This window comes from Ixodes scapularis, unplaced genomic scaffold, assembly GCF_016920785.2.
Source record: "Ixodes scapularis isolate PalLabHiFi unplaced genomic scaffold, ASM1692078v2 PGA_scaffold4__175_contigs__length_147842914, whole genome shotgun sequence".
Lineage (NCBI taxonomy): Eukaryota > Metazoa > Arthropoda > Arachnida > Ixodida > Ixodidae > Ixodes > Ixodes scapularis.
In genome coordinates, this window is record NW_024609879.1 from 123,675,527 (window position 1) to 123,693,922 (window position 18,396).

An 18,396-nucleotide genomic window follows, 5' to 3' on the forward strand; every position below is an offset into this window, starting at 1 on the left:
ACCGCCTTGACGTCGTGGTCACGTGCCAGGTAAGATAAGACACACAAAATGGGCATGTTCGAGTCGACGCAAAGGGACGACATTTGATGTCCGTGCTGCCCAGGGCTGGACCCGGCCGGACCCTACTTCTTCCACATGCCACCACAAGTTCGCCTGGATCCCAGCGACGCTGCCTTCGTGGATGTCATCCACTCCGACGCGAGCCTTCCGTTCCACCTGTTCACCAACCTCGGCATCTTCAATGAGAAAGGCACGCCCCTATTGTCACAATCTCACTTCATCGCGCTTTCCGCGGTGTCTGCGTTGTGCCAGAAACGCGTCTCAGACCGTGGTGTGTTTAGTCAACACCATCTTTTGTCAGTGGCACCGGCTAATACTACATTTGGCTCATTACATTACAGTGTTCTAGGCCGCTCTGAAGAGCCGATGAACGCATGGTCGAGTTGGGAGCTCTAAAGGTATTCGCACTGGTTCTTTCAGAGCGTGGTCAAATCGTCAATTTGCGCCGTCCGTCGACGATCGTAGCGCCGTGAGGAGGGAACTCCGACTTCAAAGTGGGAGCGGTGGGAGAAGACGCGAGAGGACCGGTCACGTGATTCCAGTCGCTTCCGGAGTTGTGTTTGAAAGAGAAAGAAGCCATATCGGCTTCTTTCTCTTGTATTTGTTTGTATACTTCACCGAACCAGCTGTGCTAGTCGTTTTAACGCTTTATACGAAGGAATTGTGCCAACTGCGTTTCGACGTTCGAACGTCGAAACGCAGTTGTTTAATGTAAGTGGGCAGAGTTAGTGTTGCTGTAAAAGTAATAAGTCGTTAGCTGTTAGTTCTTTATACAGCGGCAGGTTAGTCTACCAGAACATGACAACTTTGTTATTCACTGTGGGTGAGACATTTAGTCAGTGCAGTGCAACTGCTAGCCCTTTAACATGTATCACGCAGTAGTGATACACGACTGCCACGCCGGTACGATATTCATCCAAATCGAAACGGGCAGGGGTGGGGATTGAGGCCAGAATCTGTTGGTTCCGCAGCGTGAACTTTCGCTCCACGTTCTCCGAGCTGGTGTGCGCTAGCCCATTCGGCCACCGATCCCCTTCGGTGCTGCTGTCCTACGTAGCGGACAACAAAGATAGTACCAGCTCGGACAATGACGACGAGAGTCATGTTTACGACTATTGGGTTTGAGCCAAACGGGCGGGTGTACACCAAGTCGGACCAGTGTGTCACAGGTTGTTCAGCCCAACGTTCTTAGATCTATCATTTGACAAGTTCCACGGAAGAGCAATGGTCGAAACCGGTTCTTTGTTGCCCGCGCGCAAGCAGGTACGAAGCGCCCCAGCGGCAATGCCTCCACGGGCAACGGAGACATACCGTTTTTGAGCGACGTACTTTTTGCGCTAACTTTTGCGCGGGCAATATATTTACCATAAAAACCAAGACGAAACACTTTTCCACCGCAGGCAATATGCATTCAACGTTCCACCACTGATAGTGCAACCATTACCACCGAGCGTACTTGCCATGAAAGGTGCCAGGATTTCTTGAATTCTTGTCAACTGATTTTCTTCCAGAAAAGTTGGTTCCGCCTCGGTGGCAGTGGTTTGGTGTTTGGAGCTTCTTACCGTCCTTGTGTGGCTTTCGCACTGCCGCAGCTACTGATACTCGTCACGTGTTAGAGTGATGCCTCGTTAATACAACACTTCCGTTCCCCCCAAAAAGCGTCCATGACGTAAGTTGTTTAGAATAACGAAGAAAGGCTTGCATTAACCCAGTTTGTCTTCAAAAATGTTGTCTATATACGAACGGAACGCCAGGGCGCAAACAAGCTGGCGGGGAATACTAGACTTAATTCAACGCCGAGACTACAGGAAGTTAGACTATGTGCGTGTGTGTGCGTCGTTTTTGCTTCCTTCCGTCTCGGAATTAACTTTTAGTTGCTACGCGTAGTAAGGCTTCCGTATTAACAAGACATTACTGTAAGTCGAAAACTATTTTATTTTCCCAAAATCTCTAAACTTATCGAGCCTACATAAATATGCCAGCTAAAACGAATAGTTCAAAGATTAGTTAGCAAAGTGTAGTGGGCCTTGAAATAAGCTTTGGGCTGAAATAAATTATTTTAGATGGCGATTTTACTAAACGCATATCGCTTAGTGGGCCTAAAGAAAGATAGTAGAAAGTCGAAAGCCTGCTTTTGGTTACAAAATTTTGAAAATATAGCGCACTATTTTCTACCTACTTTCCTTCGAAGGCTATCCCCCTTTTTACTGTGATACATACGCGGTACCCAAAGCCCCGAAGCACGTCAGCCGTCACTCGAACGTATGCGCTTGTCAACAAATATCTGGATTCGCGTTCGTGGCCAGTGAGTGCCCTAAAGGAGCGTATCATCACTTGCAAATGACAACTTCCATGGCGTGCTTAAAAAGCACGGTGGAAGCTTGCGCACCACAAGCCGATAACGACCAAGTAATTTCTCGTTTCGCTTTTGAGTTGAGGAATAAAGCTAAGAAGGAAGACTTTGAAAAAGCGTTTCATGGCCCTTTTAAGCAACTAGCTGTTTCTTTTACCCAAGCCTGACGTCCATTGGGGTCGATGAGGTTAATTATTCTGCTAGAATAAATTCTTAATTTACAGTGTCCTCCTTGTTTAGAATGTTTTCTTTCTTAGAAGAAAAAAACACCCTATATAATGTAATCATATGTACCTACACTAGAGCCACTAAATGAGCTAAGCCCTAACCGGTACTCTATACTCCAACATGGCTGTGGGCCCGCCATTTTGGTGCTTGTGCAGAGCAGCGGTAACTGCCGATCGTCATGATTCAAAAGTGCGACTTCCTCAGCATTAGGTTCGGTGTTAGAAAGTACATGTAATATTGTTTTGCTCTGTCGCGAACTGTCTAAACATTTGTGGATAGCGGAAAAGCGTTTTTTTGTGATTTCAGATAAAGCTTAAGATAACTGGCAACAATGATCTTAAGCATAAAATGGGCAAGTGTCGTTACTCTGAAGCGTTGCTTATTTAGTGGCACTAACCTACACGACTGGCGCAAGCGCTTTGAGCAGAATACAAACACGTCGATAGGTTTAAGAAAAGCAGCCCGATAACGCTCAAGCTTTTTTCTTCGTGATTCGGTCTTCGGTTTTCTCAACGGCTAAGGGCCTGTCGAAACAGGACACTTCAGAAATCGTGAGACGACACGACTCCGGCAAAAATGGTGGAATTTAAAGCGTCTGGCAGTCCGGCAAACCGATGTCTCTTTAGACGCCACCGACGCAACATCACAATTTTCCTCCTCGCGTCCTTCGCTTTTCGGTGACCTTGGTGCTCGTCAGACTTGACATCATACGGCTCCTGCCAATGCTGTTCATATGTTCTGCCGGGCCCTCGTATCCTTGGACGTGTTCGAAAATTTACTTGATCTTACTCTAGGGTAAAGATTTGTACATTTGCCTTCGAAAACCTACCAGCGTCCAGCTTCGCTCTATCTGTGTAATCAGGTGGCACGACTCGCCAGAGTGCCTCGGATCTATCAGGGTAATATTTCGAACACAGCTCTTTCCTTTCCCGATTTCGAGATCTGAAGAGCAGCGGAGGCCTTGAGGGATTGACCGACAGCCAAAAAAGCTTGTGAGTGACTGTCCGGACCCACGTGAGGAGCATGCCCAAGGACCACATGAAGTAGTCGGGCGAAATTGGACGAAAAAACTCCACCCCCCCCCCCCCCCCCCCCGTAAAAAAAAAAAAAGAAAACAGACGGAAGCGGATCGGTGCACGACTTATGTCTGAGTCATGTCGCCTGTCGATTTTACAGCGAAGCTGTTTATGGCTAAGGTTCCATGGATTTTTCATGAGCGTCAACAAAAACTCGCGTGCCCTCTCTTTGTCGTCGTTCCAAGCGCTTGCGTGCCTAGTTTCCTTCCGCTCGCCCGGGGTGGTGGTCCCACTGCGCGTGTCCACTTTCCACCGGGTGGCGGTCTCGTCGCGCGTGTTTAATTTCCTCCGGCTCCCCGAGCAACCTCGAAGCGACTATAATTCGTACCTTTGCTCGAAATTCTGTGTCACGTCTGTGTCATGTGCTAAGCAGCTTCGCTCATCCATTTACACAGAGTGGATGACTCATGATTTTTGAAGTATCCTATTTAGATGGTTCTTGATGCTGCAACGTGATTGGATCTAACGCGATAAGAAGGTGCTTGGGGCTGGACACACCCTGCGTGTCATCAGCTGCCAGTGACTGTGGACGTGTTTGCTAAAGAACCGAATTGTACACGCAGCACACTCTAATAAATCTGGTGTGCTGACTCTCCCACAAAGCACTTAAAATAAAGTTATGTTTACTTGAATGTAAAATTAAGGTTTTCATTCGCCAGGATCCGATCCCTAATTAGAATGCAGCAATCTCGACTCCCAAGTGATTTGTGGCAAAGTCGGCGCCCCAAATATCTTAGAGTCCACGAAGTTCAGCTACACTTCCAAGCACCTCTCAGCATGCCTATTTTTCAGATCGGTTCTTTCCAGGCTTCGGCATCGACCAGCTGGTGGGTCACGTCGACTTCTACCCGAACAACGGCAACAAGCAGCCCGGCTGCCGCCGACAGCACCTCGAGAGCCTGGTCCTGGAAGGGATGCTCGAGAGTGTGCGACGCCTGGCGGCCTGCGACCACCAGCGATCCGTGGACTTCTTCACGGCCACCATCAACACCAGACTCTGCCTCCCGGTCGGAATTGCGTGCCGGTGAAGTGTGGGCCGACTCTTTTCTCGCTTACGAAAAACAAGCATTGTGCAGCAGATTGGTCACACCTAGCAGAATCGTCGTACTAAGAAAACGTACAACGGTCACGCAATCACGTTATTGGTGCCACGATGAGTCGCGTGACCCAATGACGAGTACGGGTTCGGTGTCTCTAACGATCCTCCTACTGGAGTCTTAACAAAGTACAGAAAAACCTTTCCCACGATTTCCGCCTGATGACGTCACAAAAGTGCCGCGCTGTCGCCGACCGCGATCCTGGCGGTGTCACAAAAGCGGTGGTAGACGCCTGTTTCTGCTGCGGGTCCCTCTTCAGCTTGACATCTCACGGAAGCTTCAGCCAGATAGGAGTTGGGACGCCACGACGCCAGCTAGCGACACTCGCGTTCACTTGTAACCGCTTTTTAGCCAGAACTTCCGCGACCATCCGCTACGATCGCGATATCCAACAGCATGCGGCTCCGGCTTTTGTGACGTCATTCATTGCCACTTCGGGACCACCTTCGATGCATGGGTGGGACAGGACGCTAACCCCACCCGTCGAAGACGCGGTCCCAGGCACTGTAGGTTTACCTAAAAAAAACTTGTGCAACGGTCACGTGGTCACGTGGTTCGTGCCACATGTGCCGCGTAACCCGGTGACGAGACGCCAGGTCACAGCGTCATGAGATACGGTTTCGTCGTCGGTGTAAGTCGCATTCTTATGTCGGTCTTTACCTACACCGTCAGACCTATAATATAGTCTGCGTTATCTGTCTGCGATTTTAAGCACCAATCTCTGTTCAGATATGCAGCACAGCGCTAGATAAACGCTATTAGTCAGCGCTGAAGATAGCGCCGACTTTGCTGATACAGGACTGCGTCAGTTCTAAATTACGTAAAAGTAAGTGCGGCATCATCGCTGTTTTTTTTTTGTTATTTTTTGTAAGTTTATTGTTATAATGTATGTGTGAACCGGCCTTATTAATAGTTCTCCTATTATGTGTGGCGCATTCTTATGGTTACCTTTCGTGACGTCATTACCTTGTGAACAACAAGTTTGAAGGTGTTTGTAAAGAGCATGGTGGAAGCTTGAAATTATAGCACTTTCAAACCCACACTGGCAGCACCGTCAAAATCGAAGTTCTTCGATTCCTCTTATTTCCGTCGATGGGAAATCCTTTGCTGACGTCATAGTCGGCATTCGGCCTATCGTGGAAGACCGATCACAGCGACGCTTTCGATCACTCACGTCGCCAATAGTCAGCACTCTCTTAAAGGGGCACTGGAAAGGGACGAAGACAACCAAATGCTGCTTGAAGGGCGTGCCTACTAGCGTCAAACACGAGCGCTCAGTGACGACATTGGTCTTGAGCTTATGACGGCATAGAATTTTAGAGGTAAGACTGGCTGAATGAGGTGAACGTGACCCCTTCTGATCCTTTCAAGCCCTTGAATCTCACTCACACTTTGCTTGGAACACCCGTAAAACGGTGGGACGTTCACACCTTTACATCTGAATGTGAAATTTAACAATTTGAAATATGGCACACGGTTGTTTCACGCTCTTGTCGTTTCGTTTTTTTATTGATTCAGACCATGGGCGCCATGAACAATAAGAAATGTGCTCAAAATTCGGAACTTCTTTCACCTATTATGTTCAAAACACATCAGCCTTTTCTTCTTTTCTTTTCTTAAGGTAGTGCTAGAGTTTTACACACTAGTTCGAGCGAACACGATGCAAATATGAAAATTCCAAAACCGCTTTGCAGGGCCCCTTTAAGCGGAGACTAGAGGCTTCGCCTTCAACGCGAGCTTTCTGCCCTTGCTAACTCAAGCGTGAACGCGCACGTACTTGCAACCAAAGCACTGCGGAAGGCGGCGACCTTGTGCGTAAGACGGAGACAAACAGAAGCAGCCCTGATAAGCACGTGCGCTCGTGGATTGCATGCACCGCTGAAGGCCACATGCTCCCGCTTGTACCTTCGGCCTCGCTTGAGCTTAAAGGAGTTGTGCAACAGTTTCAGTGCTTTGCTTAAAGTTGGTGTCTCGATCTTTCTGAAGTAAATAATAAAAAAAAACGGTTTTGCCTGCATGTCCAAGTTTTTATTTTAAAAATGGACAAAAATTGAGGTTTTCGGCACCTCTCAACTCCTTCACGTGCGCTGTGACGTCAATGGGGAGTCGCGCGGGGTTCCGGCGAAGCTCTCTCTCTAGAGCCATCAGTGAGCAGCGAGAAATCATCCGTTCGCGACCGCGTGACCAAGACCTGGTGGGCGCAGCGCGAACAATATGGTGAAAGGAGGAAAGTCTCATCCGCGTCCGGCCATACCCGTCCGGCCCTGCCCTTCTCCCCCTCCGGCTTGTGGCGACGTTTCGCGGTAGCAGATAGAGCTGACGGTTTTGTGGACCTAGGATAGATGGCGCCACTAAAACTCCGTATAATAAAAGTTTTATCGATGATACCAGGTTTTTGACGCATTTATATTTATGTTGGAACGACAAGAATTATAGAAAAGTTACCTTTGATCGAGCAGGTTTTCGCACAACTTGCTGTCTTTCTAGAAGACCCCCATTGAAGTCATGCCGCGTGTTTCGCATGGCCGCCGCTCGCGGTTGCAGGTCGGGGAATATTCTAAGTTCTGCCTCGCTATTACGCGGCGGAATCACAACATTTGGATGAAAGGAGGTGTGTTTTCTGTTATTTGTGACAAGATGAACAATATCAAAAGCAGAAGATGCCGGTTCTTTCAACGTTAAAATTGTTGCACAGCTCCTTTAAAGTGATACGGAGTTTAATCTCGGTGAGAAGCTCGCTAGGTGCGTTTCCGTTTCCCTCACTGTGCGTAGTTCTCTTGCGTAACTTCTCGCCGCGAATAGATCTCGTTGCTCCTGAAATAAGCACGAACGATTGCAAGCTTGCCCCACCATGTGGGCAAACATACCTTCGCGCATCCTGCACGTGCTTGAGTCTTGTTGATGACGGCTGTTTTTACGTAGCTCGAGCAATACCTTCTAAAAGACGAGACTTTCCCTCCTAAATGTCACTACTCCGGAATACGCACAGCGTCGCCTAGCTTGCGTCAGCATCGCCGCAGGTGCGTCTCTCTGCCTCTCAACGAGCGCGAAGCTGGCACGGGGCTACGCCAAGACGAACGCGGCTGCAGCACAGGTGAAGCGGCGTGTTTGCTGCTAGTGGGAACGGTCGAGGATCCATTACCAATGACGTCCTGTTCAAGCATTGCCTTCTATGGTGGTATTGGCTCAAGAACCTCTCGGTTCAGAAGTGTGAATCGGTATAGGAGGGGAGCAGTGGTAGCCGGGTTCTTGCTGAAGTGCAGGGCAGTCTTGCGTGACCCGGTCCCTTCACTTCGCTTTCAGGACGTGGGAAGACTTTGTGGCCGGGCGCTGCGGCGGCTGCGTGTCCGGAAGAGGACGATGCGCCGTCATGGGTTTCCTCGCGGACCGAATGCGGAGACTTCCGAGGAACGCCGAACCCGTCAAGCTTTTCCTCAGGACGAATCCGGAACCGCCATATTGCCGTAAGGGAATCCGCCTTCCGGGCGTACACCCGGCAGACAAGACAGGGCTCCTTTTTTTTTTTTTTCTCTCTTTCTCCAAGAGGAAGGTTTCGGCCAGAAGTCACTGGAAGTATGTTGTCTGGAGAGTATCCTCTTCGACTGGCGTGTTTATCGCGCTCTCGTTTTGTACTTCAATTTCGAGCTGATGGTGCCACGAGCGTGTACCGTTGCTCTTTGCCGGGATTTTCGTGGCAACATAGTATAGGTAGTTGTAGCTTAGCGTTGCCGTACGAACGGCCGCTGCTACCCTAGGTATCATAGGATTACGCTTTGACGTCGAAGCATGTTTCTCAACGCTCGCCAGGCACCATACAGTTGCCACAGTAGCCCGAGGTAACGCTTTGATAAGAGGGCCTAGTATTAAGAAGCGTATGTGTGTAAACGTAGAGAGCTTTAAAAAAACAAACAAATGCAGGGTGTCACAAAGAAAAATTTACAGTTTCTTTTTTTTTTTTTTTATCGCAAAAATAAACTACGCTGTGCCTAACGCTTATCTTCCACACAGATGTAGCACTAGAGGCCGCAACCGGATGCCAAAGTTTCAGCCCGGACGGACACCTTATTGAAAAGTTATAAGTGATTTTCTGAAAATTTTAATTGGAAAATAAAGCCCAGTTTTGGCCCGTCTTCGGTTTTTGGTGCCATAGAGCCCCATGTATTCGAAAACTCCGTCCGCCGACATTTTCCAATTCAACTTTTTAGAGAGTCACTTATAACTTTTGAATAAAGTATCGGATCGGACTAAAACTTTTCATCTGGTTGCGTCCTCTAGCGCTACCTTTCGAGATGCCTAGTTTATTTTTGCGGTAAAAAAGCCCTGTATTTTTTTTTTTTGGTGACAACCTGTATATCAAGAGTCTTTAGATGAAAGTTTGACGCCTGCTACCCGTTTCGCTGTAGCTTGCTTTGAAGTGGGCCAGTTGATAGAACTTTCCAATAACCACAGGTTGAGACACCGCGACGACTGCGACAACCCCTGCCATTACACGGCTGCTGCTATGACGTATATCGTGCGACACTGCACGCTAAACACGCGATTTAAAAACGCGTCGCCAGCACCATACGGAAAGTGGTTGTGGTCTGTGGACACTCGTGCATTAAGAAGCGTTGGAGCGAGCCGATATAAAAACAACAACAACAACAACAGAGGTTTAGAAATGCCAAGCATTCCAAGGATCCACGGAATTTGTGAAAGGGAAAACGTCTTAAAAGCCGAAAAGTCCACACGCACCAACCCACGTTTGAGACTCCGCACCAATGCGGTGACTTCGGTTTTAATGCGAAGCGTGCCTATATAGTTCTTGCAGCCAAAAAAGCCTGTTCATTCGAAATGAGTCACTGTACGCACCATTCCAATAACTTACCATGATTAATTTAAACCAAAAGAATAACAGGAGAATATATATATATATATATATATATATATATATATATATATATATATATATTCATTCATATGCACATATTCGTTTATTTATATATATATATATATATATATTACATTTGAAGGAAGAATAACAGGGACAGGCAGCGCCTCTCTTCCACTGTAAAAAAAAAAAAAAATAATCCTCCTTCTGCCCCACTCTCCGGTTAAAATAATCATGGTGAACTTCCACCAGCTGGCCTGCACAATGACCTATCTTTTTTTTTTTTTTTTTTTGATTCAAATAATCGCTTTGTGCGTGAAGTCGCCTTTGTCTACTTGGCAGAAGCTTGCACTCCTAGTCTGCGCAGTAGCCAGCGGTTTGTTTAAGTTTTTAGTCTTGTAAACATTGAACTATGGTAGTTCGCACATTATCAAGGTTGTGAGCGTTTTGCAATGGTGTACCCGGTCTCAGAGGTTCTAGGAAAGGTTCAAAAGAAGATAGGCTAAAATTAAAGGCGGTGTGAAATTCAAATGTTTCAGAAACTAAATTTGTATTTCAGTTGGAAAGAGCGATGAATGAAATTAACCCTTCTATACATTATTAAAAAAAGATGCAAGCATTTGCAAAATCATTGCCTTTCCGATCGCAGTGTAACATCTGTGAACTGGATCAAGAGAAATCTTGTGATCGTCGAGACATTTCAAATGAAATAAATAAAAATCCGAATACTAAACTATCTTGGAATTCTTTTCTTCATTTTGTTAAAGACAAATTCATGGTTAAAAGATCGAGAAAGAAAAAACTTTTTGTACTACCGATCACAGTGATATACTATATTGTGTCGAATTGTTCTTTTTTCCCCTAATATTCTATACCCCATTTCACCTTATGTTGTACCGCAGCGAAGGCTAGAAGCGCGAGCTCATAGCGTTTGCAGCTGCCCTTGGTACACGAGAGCTTTTGCCGCCGAGGTGTGCCATTGAGCAAGGAGCTCGCGCTTGTAGCCTTTCCTGTGTTACAACACAAGGTGAAACAGAGTATATTTGAATGAAAATGTCAGTGCTTGTTATTGATTATGCCCTTTATGTCCATAGTTTTTCAGTACCAGATTATCGTCAAGACAACCAAGTCCGTGCCACTGTGGGATCTTTTCGGTGAGGTGATGCTCACCTTGCCAGGAATTGGACAGAAAGTAGCCATCCGGATGAGCAAAAGGTATTTGAACGCCAAACTTCAACTCCTGACGAAAAAACTAACTTTATGGTAAGGGTGTTCAAAGAGTCTTCTAGAGTTTCTGCCCTTATTTTTGCACGTTTCGTCAGTGCGGTACGACTGCTAATTTTTCGAGTGCAGCGCAACTGAAAATTTCACAGCCCATTTCAAAATGTTAACCAGGGGCCCTATGTTGCGCCTTTTTGGACTCCAGCGGCGACTATAGAGAAGGAAGTGACGTCAACAGCGCAGCAAACGCAGACTGGATGTTGATTGGTGAGAGAAGCTGATGACGAATTTTCGCAGAAGAAAACAAAGAAAAAGTGAGCTTTGTTTTCTTCTGCGGAAATTCGTCATCAGCGACTCTCACCAATCAACATCCAATTTGCGTTTTCTGCGTTGTTGACGTCACTTCCTTCACCCTAGTCGCCGTGGGAGTCCAAAAAATGCAACATAGGGCCCCTGGGGTCTTTAACGTGCTTCGTGTAGTAGTGGTACACGAAGGTACGCCGGTACAACACATTTAGATGGTAACGAGCAGAGGTGGGGATTGAACCAATGTTGCCCCGATTTAGCAGCGCGACCATTCGCGATGAAGAACGCGCTCCACATCAATATAATTGTTTTTTGTTTTTGTCATTATAGGCAAGGCAACTGTTTACAAACTATAGGTACTCTGCTTACATTCTGTATGAAATCTTCCTGGCCACGCAGTACACCTCATGAAAAAGGGGAGCGCGACTTAGTCCCTCCGGGGGACCAAATGCCCCGCCACAACCATTAGTCTCCTGGGGGACTAGTAGGGAGGGGAGCAACTTTTGTGCCCCTCCCGTTTGTCTTTCAAAGTTGTATTCTCAGGATTAACCTTTGCACTTTTTCATTTAGGCCCTGGTACTAAATGTTGCGCCCTTAAATTTAGACCCCTGAGACTAAAAGTTAATCCTCTACATTTGGTCCCGAGCCTAGAAATTTTCTACCCTTGCTTTTAGCTCTTTTTAAACTAAAAGTTGTACTCCACAAATCGCGCTTCACTGAAGAAATGTGCTTCGCGCAGGAATACTGGTTGTCCAGTTTTCTGCAATCTCAGAAACAAAATAGTGCAATTGAAATCAAATGTAGTTTTATTGGCCTCGTAGGTACATAAAATATTTAAGTATAGCCAAGGTCGAACTTTCTAAGCGGCAGAAAGCACGGTAAGACCGAATTCCGAAGGGTGCACTTACGTCCACGATTCCTTAGACGCTGCCACGTCTGTTCAAAGTTCAAACCGGTCGTGGCCCAAGAACCGTTTCATGGGGCGCTGAATTCTTGCCTGTTGCAAGAGATTTAGATTATTAGTAACACTGGCAGTGTGAAATTCCTAATCGCTCGACAAACGTACTAGATGCATAACACACTTTGAATAACAAGTATGCTGCGTAAGTGCTGCAAGGGTTCACATAAAGCGTGCGACCTATTCGCAGAGGACCAGCGCAATATACGGAAGTTTTTGTGCATCGTTTTTAAAGGCCCGCTGCCGCTACCGGTACGCGCTTTAGAGCATGTCTCGAAGTGGCAGCGCAAGCTCTACCAATAGCGTGGCCTGAAAACATTGTCTACTTATACCCTAGTTACACAAGCGTTCTTAACTGTCATTAAGCCAACGAGTGTCGACATCTCCCAACTGTCATTGAGCTGAACTAAGTTGTCCGGTGTTTACACGGCACATAGGCCTAACAACGCCAGTTGTCAGACGCGCGTCAAGGAACAGCTGAGACCGTAACAAAGCCAAAACTGATGTCACGTATCGTTTTATTTTTTATAGCGATGCAAATAAATTATATGCACACTTTTGATTCATTATAAACACCTAAAGCAAAATGAAATTAACATCCCTTTTGTCTTTAGGCTTAAAAAATGACAATCATAACGTTTCACTTGAATTCAAACAAGAAAGACAACGAACATCTTATCGATAGCGACATTATAACGGCCGCCCTCGCTGAGATTTGGATTTTGCGACGTGCTGTGATATTTCTAGCGGCAGCTCTGGCCCCGAATCATACCTCTTCCAACAATATTTGCGGCTACGATACTTTGTAGATACCTCCCCCAATCTTCCACAATAGTAAGTGCTTCGCTGTCGCTGGCCATGGCCGGCAATGCCAACGTTACTGGAGCAAGCTTGCTCTAGTAACGTTGGGCAGTGCGGAGGACGCCGCCATCTTTGACTCTATTAAGGCAAAATCTAATCAGTCATAGTTTCACCTAGGGTGCCTCAATGTCCTTCTGTTTAGAGTGATGCCACCCTTTGTAGTACCCGATGCCGACAGCAAGCGCTCACGGGGAAAATACAAAGAAATCAACGAAAACAAAATGTCGCCATAATACAGTCAACGCCACAAACGCGTGCAGGGCCACGCTCTTTCACGCGCTTCTGAACAAAAAATAAAAATAAACGTGTGGGACAAAATGGCGAGATGCCACCACCCTAAGCAAAGCGCACATGAAGGCACCCTAGTTTCACCTTATGTTGCACCGCAGCGAAGGCTAGAAGCGCGAGCTCACAGCGTTGGCAGCTGCCCTTACAGCACGAGAGCTTGTGCCGCCGAGATCTGCCCCAGAGCAAGGAGCTCGCGCTTCTAGCTTTTCCTACGGTATATCATACGGTGAAAACAAAGTATAACTGAGATAGCACAGCTCAGTTGAACTGAATGATCGTTAGCGCTTAATGACAGTTGGAGCTGCCGTGTAACTCCGGCCGATTACGATTAAGTCAACTGTCGGTGGCCTGACGACAGTGAAGAGCGCTAGTGCAAATAGGGTATAACACTCTATTAGAAAGTTTTAGTTGTCAGTACGCTCTGGAATATGACCCCAGCGGGCGCGTGCTCAATCTCTACTTCAAACTGACAGCACGAGCTCCTGCTATAGCAACGCGAAAGTCTAATGTACAGTTGACTAAAAGTTTCTATCATGTTCAAACGGCACTTGCCAGGCTCTGCAAAAGAAAAATGAACCATCCGTTAGATTTGACGTTTCGTCCGCTTTTATAAGGTAACCGCGCACGCTATTGAATCTCTCGTCATCTGTGTCTCATAACAAAATCAGCACCCATGGTACCAAAAAGAATAGAGCATGGTGCGCGCTTTGTCAGCTCGAGAACGCTCTCCAGCTGAAAAGAAACTTTCTCAAGTCGCAGAGAAGGAATGCATGTAGTAAACAGAAGTACTTCGGCATACCTTAGTCGAGTTCCCTTGACTTGTTACTTCAGAACGAATCAGGAGCAGTGCCGCAGCACCGCTACTCTAAACCGGGTCCGGCCATCCCGCTTCGAGAAAGCAAAATGGCGACCAAAAGCAATGGACTTTTTTCGAGAAGCGTTCTGCGCACGCGCGAGCGCCCGATGCCAAGCATCGGAAATCGGCCCGAAAAATTGAGGAAATTCGGAAGGAGGCTGTGGATCAGCGAGTAGAACACGTGATTGCAGCATATATATAATTGGGTTACACAAAAAAAAAAAAAAAGAAAGTGGGCGGAAAGAAAAACACGACGTTTGGGTGGACGCCACGGATGCCCCTCTTTAAGCACGCGCCGCAGCTCAGAGAGCGAAGGAACTGGTAGCGTATCTCGCATTATCGATTGGTAGCGCAGGTAGGTCACTTCCTCGATTTTTAGTTTGTGCAGCCATCGCCTGGTTCCGTCGGTAGGTGGAAAAGGTCTATTCGGACCAGATTGTAGAGACAACACAGCTCGTTCTGTGGATAGTCCACCTCTCTCTCCCGTGCCTGCACGCCGGTCGAGTAACGTACGTGGCACGTGACACCAAGCGGCAACTAATCAGTGCGGTCTATTTTTAAGCAAATGCGCTATGTGTTTATTTTCTCGATTCTATGTTTTTTTTTTTCATTTCCTTTTTTAACGTTTTAAACGTTTTCGGAAGTTTTATTTTTGTTTTATTGCACCCGTTTTCATTTTTTTTTTTTTTTACGGTTACGGGCGTTGAGCTTGTTCTTCGTTGTTGATCTGTTGTTATGTGAAACAGCGACGACGACAGGAAGGCGTCTGGATACTGCCTGCCCCTAAATGTGCCTTTTGAATAGAACGTGTTCTGCATCAAGTGTGTCGTCGCGGATTTTGAATTCGGCATAGGACCACCCAAAAACGATTGGTCTTGAGAAGACGTAGAGAGGACTGTCGAATTGATCTGTCACTCAGTTTTAGTGATTGGGGTGGTCATTTGCCGCAACTGCTAGACTCCGGTTCGGAAAGCGCGTTTTTAGACTCATGACGTTGTTCAATCTGAAAACAAAAAGTGTTATAGTATTCAGAGATATTACGTTTGGATAAACACCCATGTTTGCGCGATGGCAGACTACGCCAATGGGACTTGCAAAATTCCAATACATCATTGTTGACAAGATAGGTGGGTGAATGCGAGTTAACATAATCGTTAATTCGCATTCACACACCGCGCAAAAGTCAGTCTATTGTGTGGTGTCTGAACGATCGAAACACATTAAAGAAACTTGCCAGTTTCATCCGAATTTGATCATCACGTCCAGCCGTGCTGGGCTGAGTCCTGCCAGTACCCAAGACGCGCTAATCCCCTAGCAAGCATTCCATTTGCCTTCAAAAACAAAAACATACAAATGCACCCTGTCTTAGGAGGATTAATGGCTCTTTTGCTTGCGCTAGCCTGCCGGTAAACCCAGGTTGAGTATAGTTAGTATCCAGCTTTTGCGTGTATACCTAGCTCGAACCAGATTGCTTCTTCGGTGATCAAATTGAAGTTGAAAACACCAAATGCTGCCTGCCTTCAGTCTTTTGATACCATCTTCTTTTTTTTTTTAAAAAAAAAAAGTCTTGCTTAAAAGCTTGTTCACACTTTTTCGACCGACCACAACCGACTCCGACACAGGCAGGTCTTAAGCGGCTTTCAACCGCTATCGCTGCTGCGCGGCCCGTCGTATGAAGTCAGAAGCGGCTCACAGGGGTACTCTAGGAATTTCTTAACGGTCCCCGATTTGCTTGACATTTTTCTAAACTCGCCAACAAACATCGCTAAAATAGTATCCCAAATATGAGTTCAAAATATTTTTATTTCGCTAAGTTATTGAACTTACAATATTGGTCCTCACCGTGCTTTTCAAGCTGAGTCTCTACTGGCGACAACAAAAAATGACGTCAATGGAGGGCGGGGGTTTACTCTTTGGACTGCAGAATTTGTTCCCAACTGATTCGAAGCAGTTCCATTGTGTCAAATGAATGCTTTGGAAGCTCGCTCCACTACCTGCGCTTCAGCACGGAGAAAATAAATGGCATATTACATTATATAGACTGCTTGCTCGACTGGCAATCCTGCCCGCCACTGACGTCACGACCCTGAAAAAGTACGGATATATTTGAATGTTGGTTTTGGCATCATTTTCAATGGCCGATTTCACAATAGATATTGTGAATTTGGCGATACTAAATAGAATAGCGGAAAGGGTAAAGGCCGGGGAGTGAGAAATTATAGTTAGTTGAGGTAGCTAAAAAAATCGCCTTTAAAAGGGTAGTCCGGCGATTTTTTAGCTACCCCACATCCAACTATATCTTAGAAATCGCCTGCCTTTGCTCTTTTGGGGCATGCTATTAAGGATCGCGAAATTAAAGAAATAATGTTTTGAAATTGGCAAAAAAAAAAATGGCACCCTTGACGTCAATGCCGTGACGTCAGGAGAAGGCAGGCTTGCTGGTCGAGCGGGCAGTCTAGAAATGGACTATGCCGAGCATTCGTTTCGTATTGCTGGGGTGGGAGCTGAAGCGAGCTTCCAAAGCGTTCATTTGACGCCATTTGACGACTACAGCCCAAAGAGTGAACCCCTGCCTTTCCTTGACGTCACTTTCTCACTGATGCCGTAGAGTCTTTCCCTTTGAAAAACACGGTGAGGACCAAATTTGTAAGTTCAATAACTTCGCGAAAATATTTTTATTTTGTCCCAATATTTGGGTTACTATTTCGGCGATGTTTGTTGGTGTGTTTAGCAAATTTTTAGGCAAATCGGAGACTACGAAGAAAACACCAAAGTACCCCTTTAAACCCCTGCTTGTGCTGGAAACGGTCGTAGTCGTTCGAAAAATTGTGAGCCAGCCTTAGAAATTCACCCAAAAGATACTCTGTAAACACCCAACAGGTGATATCTTGAATATATAGCCTTTGCTGTTTTGCGTCTAACTCGTACTACAATTCAGCCCTCACAGCGTCAAGCCTGGCGTAAAGTATACATCGCTGTTGACAACCAAGGGCAGGCTGTACGACGTTCAAAATGTCACCTTCCATTGGAAGTCCCTGATGCGCAGACGATCTGAGAGGTCCAGCCACGGTCCGGTTCCAAGGATCTTGTACTTCAAGATTCGTCCCTTGGACATGCACTTCCTTTCAAAAAGGTGCTGTATGTAGATCTATACGTGGGGACAACGTTACGTAGTATTTTCGCAGGATTAAAGAATGCGCCTAAAAAGGTTTTATCGGCGCATAAGATGAGGTGCACAAACAAGCCTTGAGTGCTCGCGAATATAGAGCGCTCATCGCTTTGAGTTTTCGCATTTTTGTTGTCAAGTATTTTTTGTTGCGTAGGTTGTCTGAAATACTCAGGCTGAACCCAAAATCGGCCGTAAAATGCAGCGCCTGCACGTAGCAACATCAACCTTTCGTCAAAGGTGCATTTTACATGTCGGATTTGTCTTTTAAAATTACAAAGCGTAGCACCATTTCTGTAAAAATTAGGGCCAAAAAACTCGCAAGGGTCAACGGTGGACAGCACCGCAGACAACGGAGTCGAGTGGTGGGCGCGTTTAACGCACGTATTGATAGATGGCCCTATGTCGTTATCGATACTGCTCGCGACAACCATGGTTAAAATGAAGATACTATTTTTTTTAATGTACCCTTGCCTTAAACAAAAAGGTGGACAATGATAAGAATACTTGACGTAAAAAAGAACACAAGAAAACGCGGTTGCATAACGACGGCGCCAGCGGCGCTCTTGCTGCTGATGTACTTTGTCTGCCTGTCTTCTGCTTTCTTTTGCTGGTCGGCTACACCTTTCAACGCGGGCTCCCAACGCCATCTACCAATACGTGCGCCAAACACGACCCTCCACTGGATTCCGTCGTCTGAGTCGCCATCCGCCGATGACCCATGGGAAGCTTTTTTGGCCCTATTCTTTACAGAAAGGGAACTACGCTTTCTAATTTTAAGTGATAAAACCGACTTGGGGGATACAGCCAGTGACAAAAATATCAGATTGCTACGTGCAGGCGCCGATTTCTACGGCCCCTTTAAGTTCGAGCCTGGGTATTTTAGACACCTTATAAATCCGGTGAAACATGAATAATAGACCGTTTGTCCTGAATGTGTAGTGCACCTCGATGCATTCGAAGCATCCAATAAGTGGTTCTTCTTTAATCACTTCAACCAACTACGAGTGCGATAGCCTTCACGATCTTTTACTCGGCGTCAACTATTTTGTGCTA

General features: G+C 46.4%; 1 protein-coding gene across 1 annotated transcript in view; it reads left to right on the plus strand.

Moving 5' to 3' along the window:
* The window catches only part of LOC8050556 (pancreatic triacylglycerol lipase), a 35,247-nt gene that overhangs the window by 14,522 nt on the left and 2,329 nt on the right, over positions 1-18,396 (plus strand). The window contains exons 7-11 of the mRNA XM_040505061.1: positions 104-250; positions 4,525-4,741; positions 8,118-8,278; positions 10,779-10,899; positions 17,113-17,307. Of these exons, the coding sequence (XP_040360995.1) occupies positions 104-250; positions 4,525-4,741; positions 8,118-8,278; positions 10,779-10,899; positions 17,113-17,307 (841 nt within the window). The remainder of the gene's footprint in view (positions 1-103; positions 251-4,524; positions 4,742-8,117; positions 8,279-10,778; positions 10,900-17,112; positions 17,308-18,396) is intronic.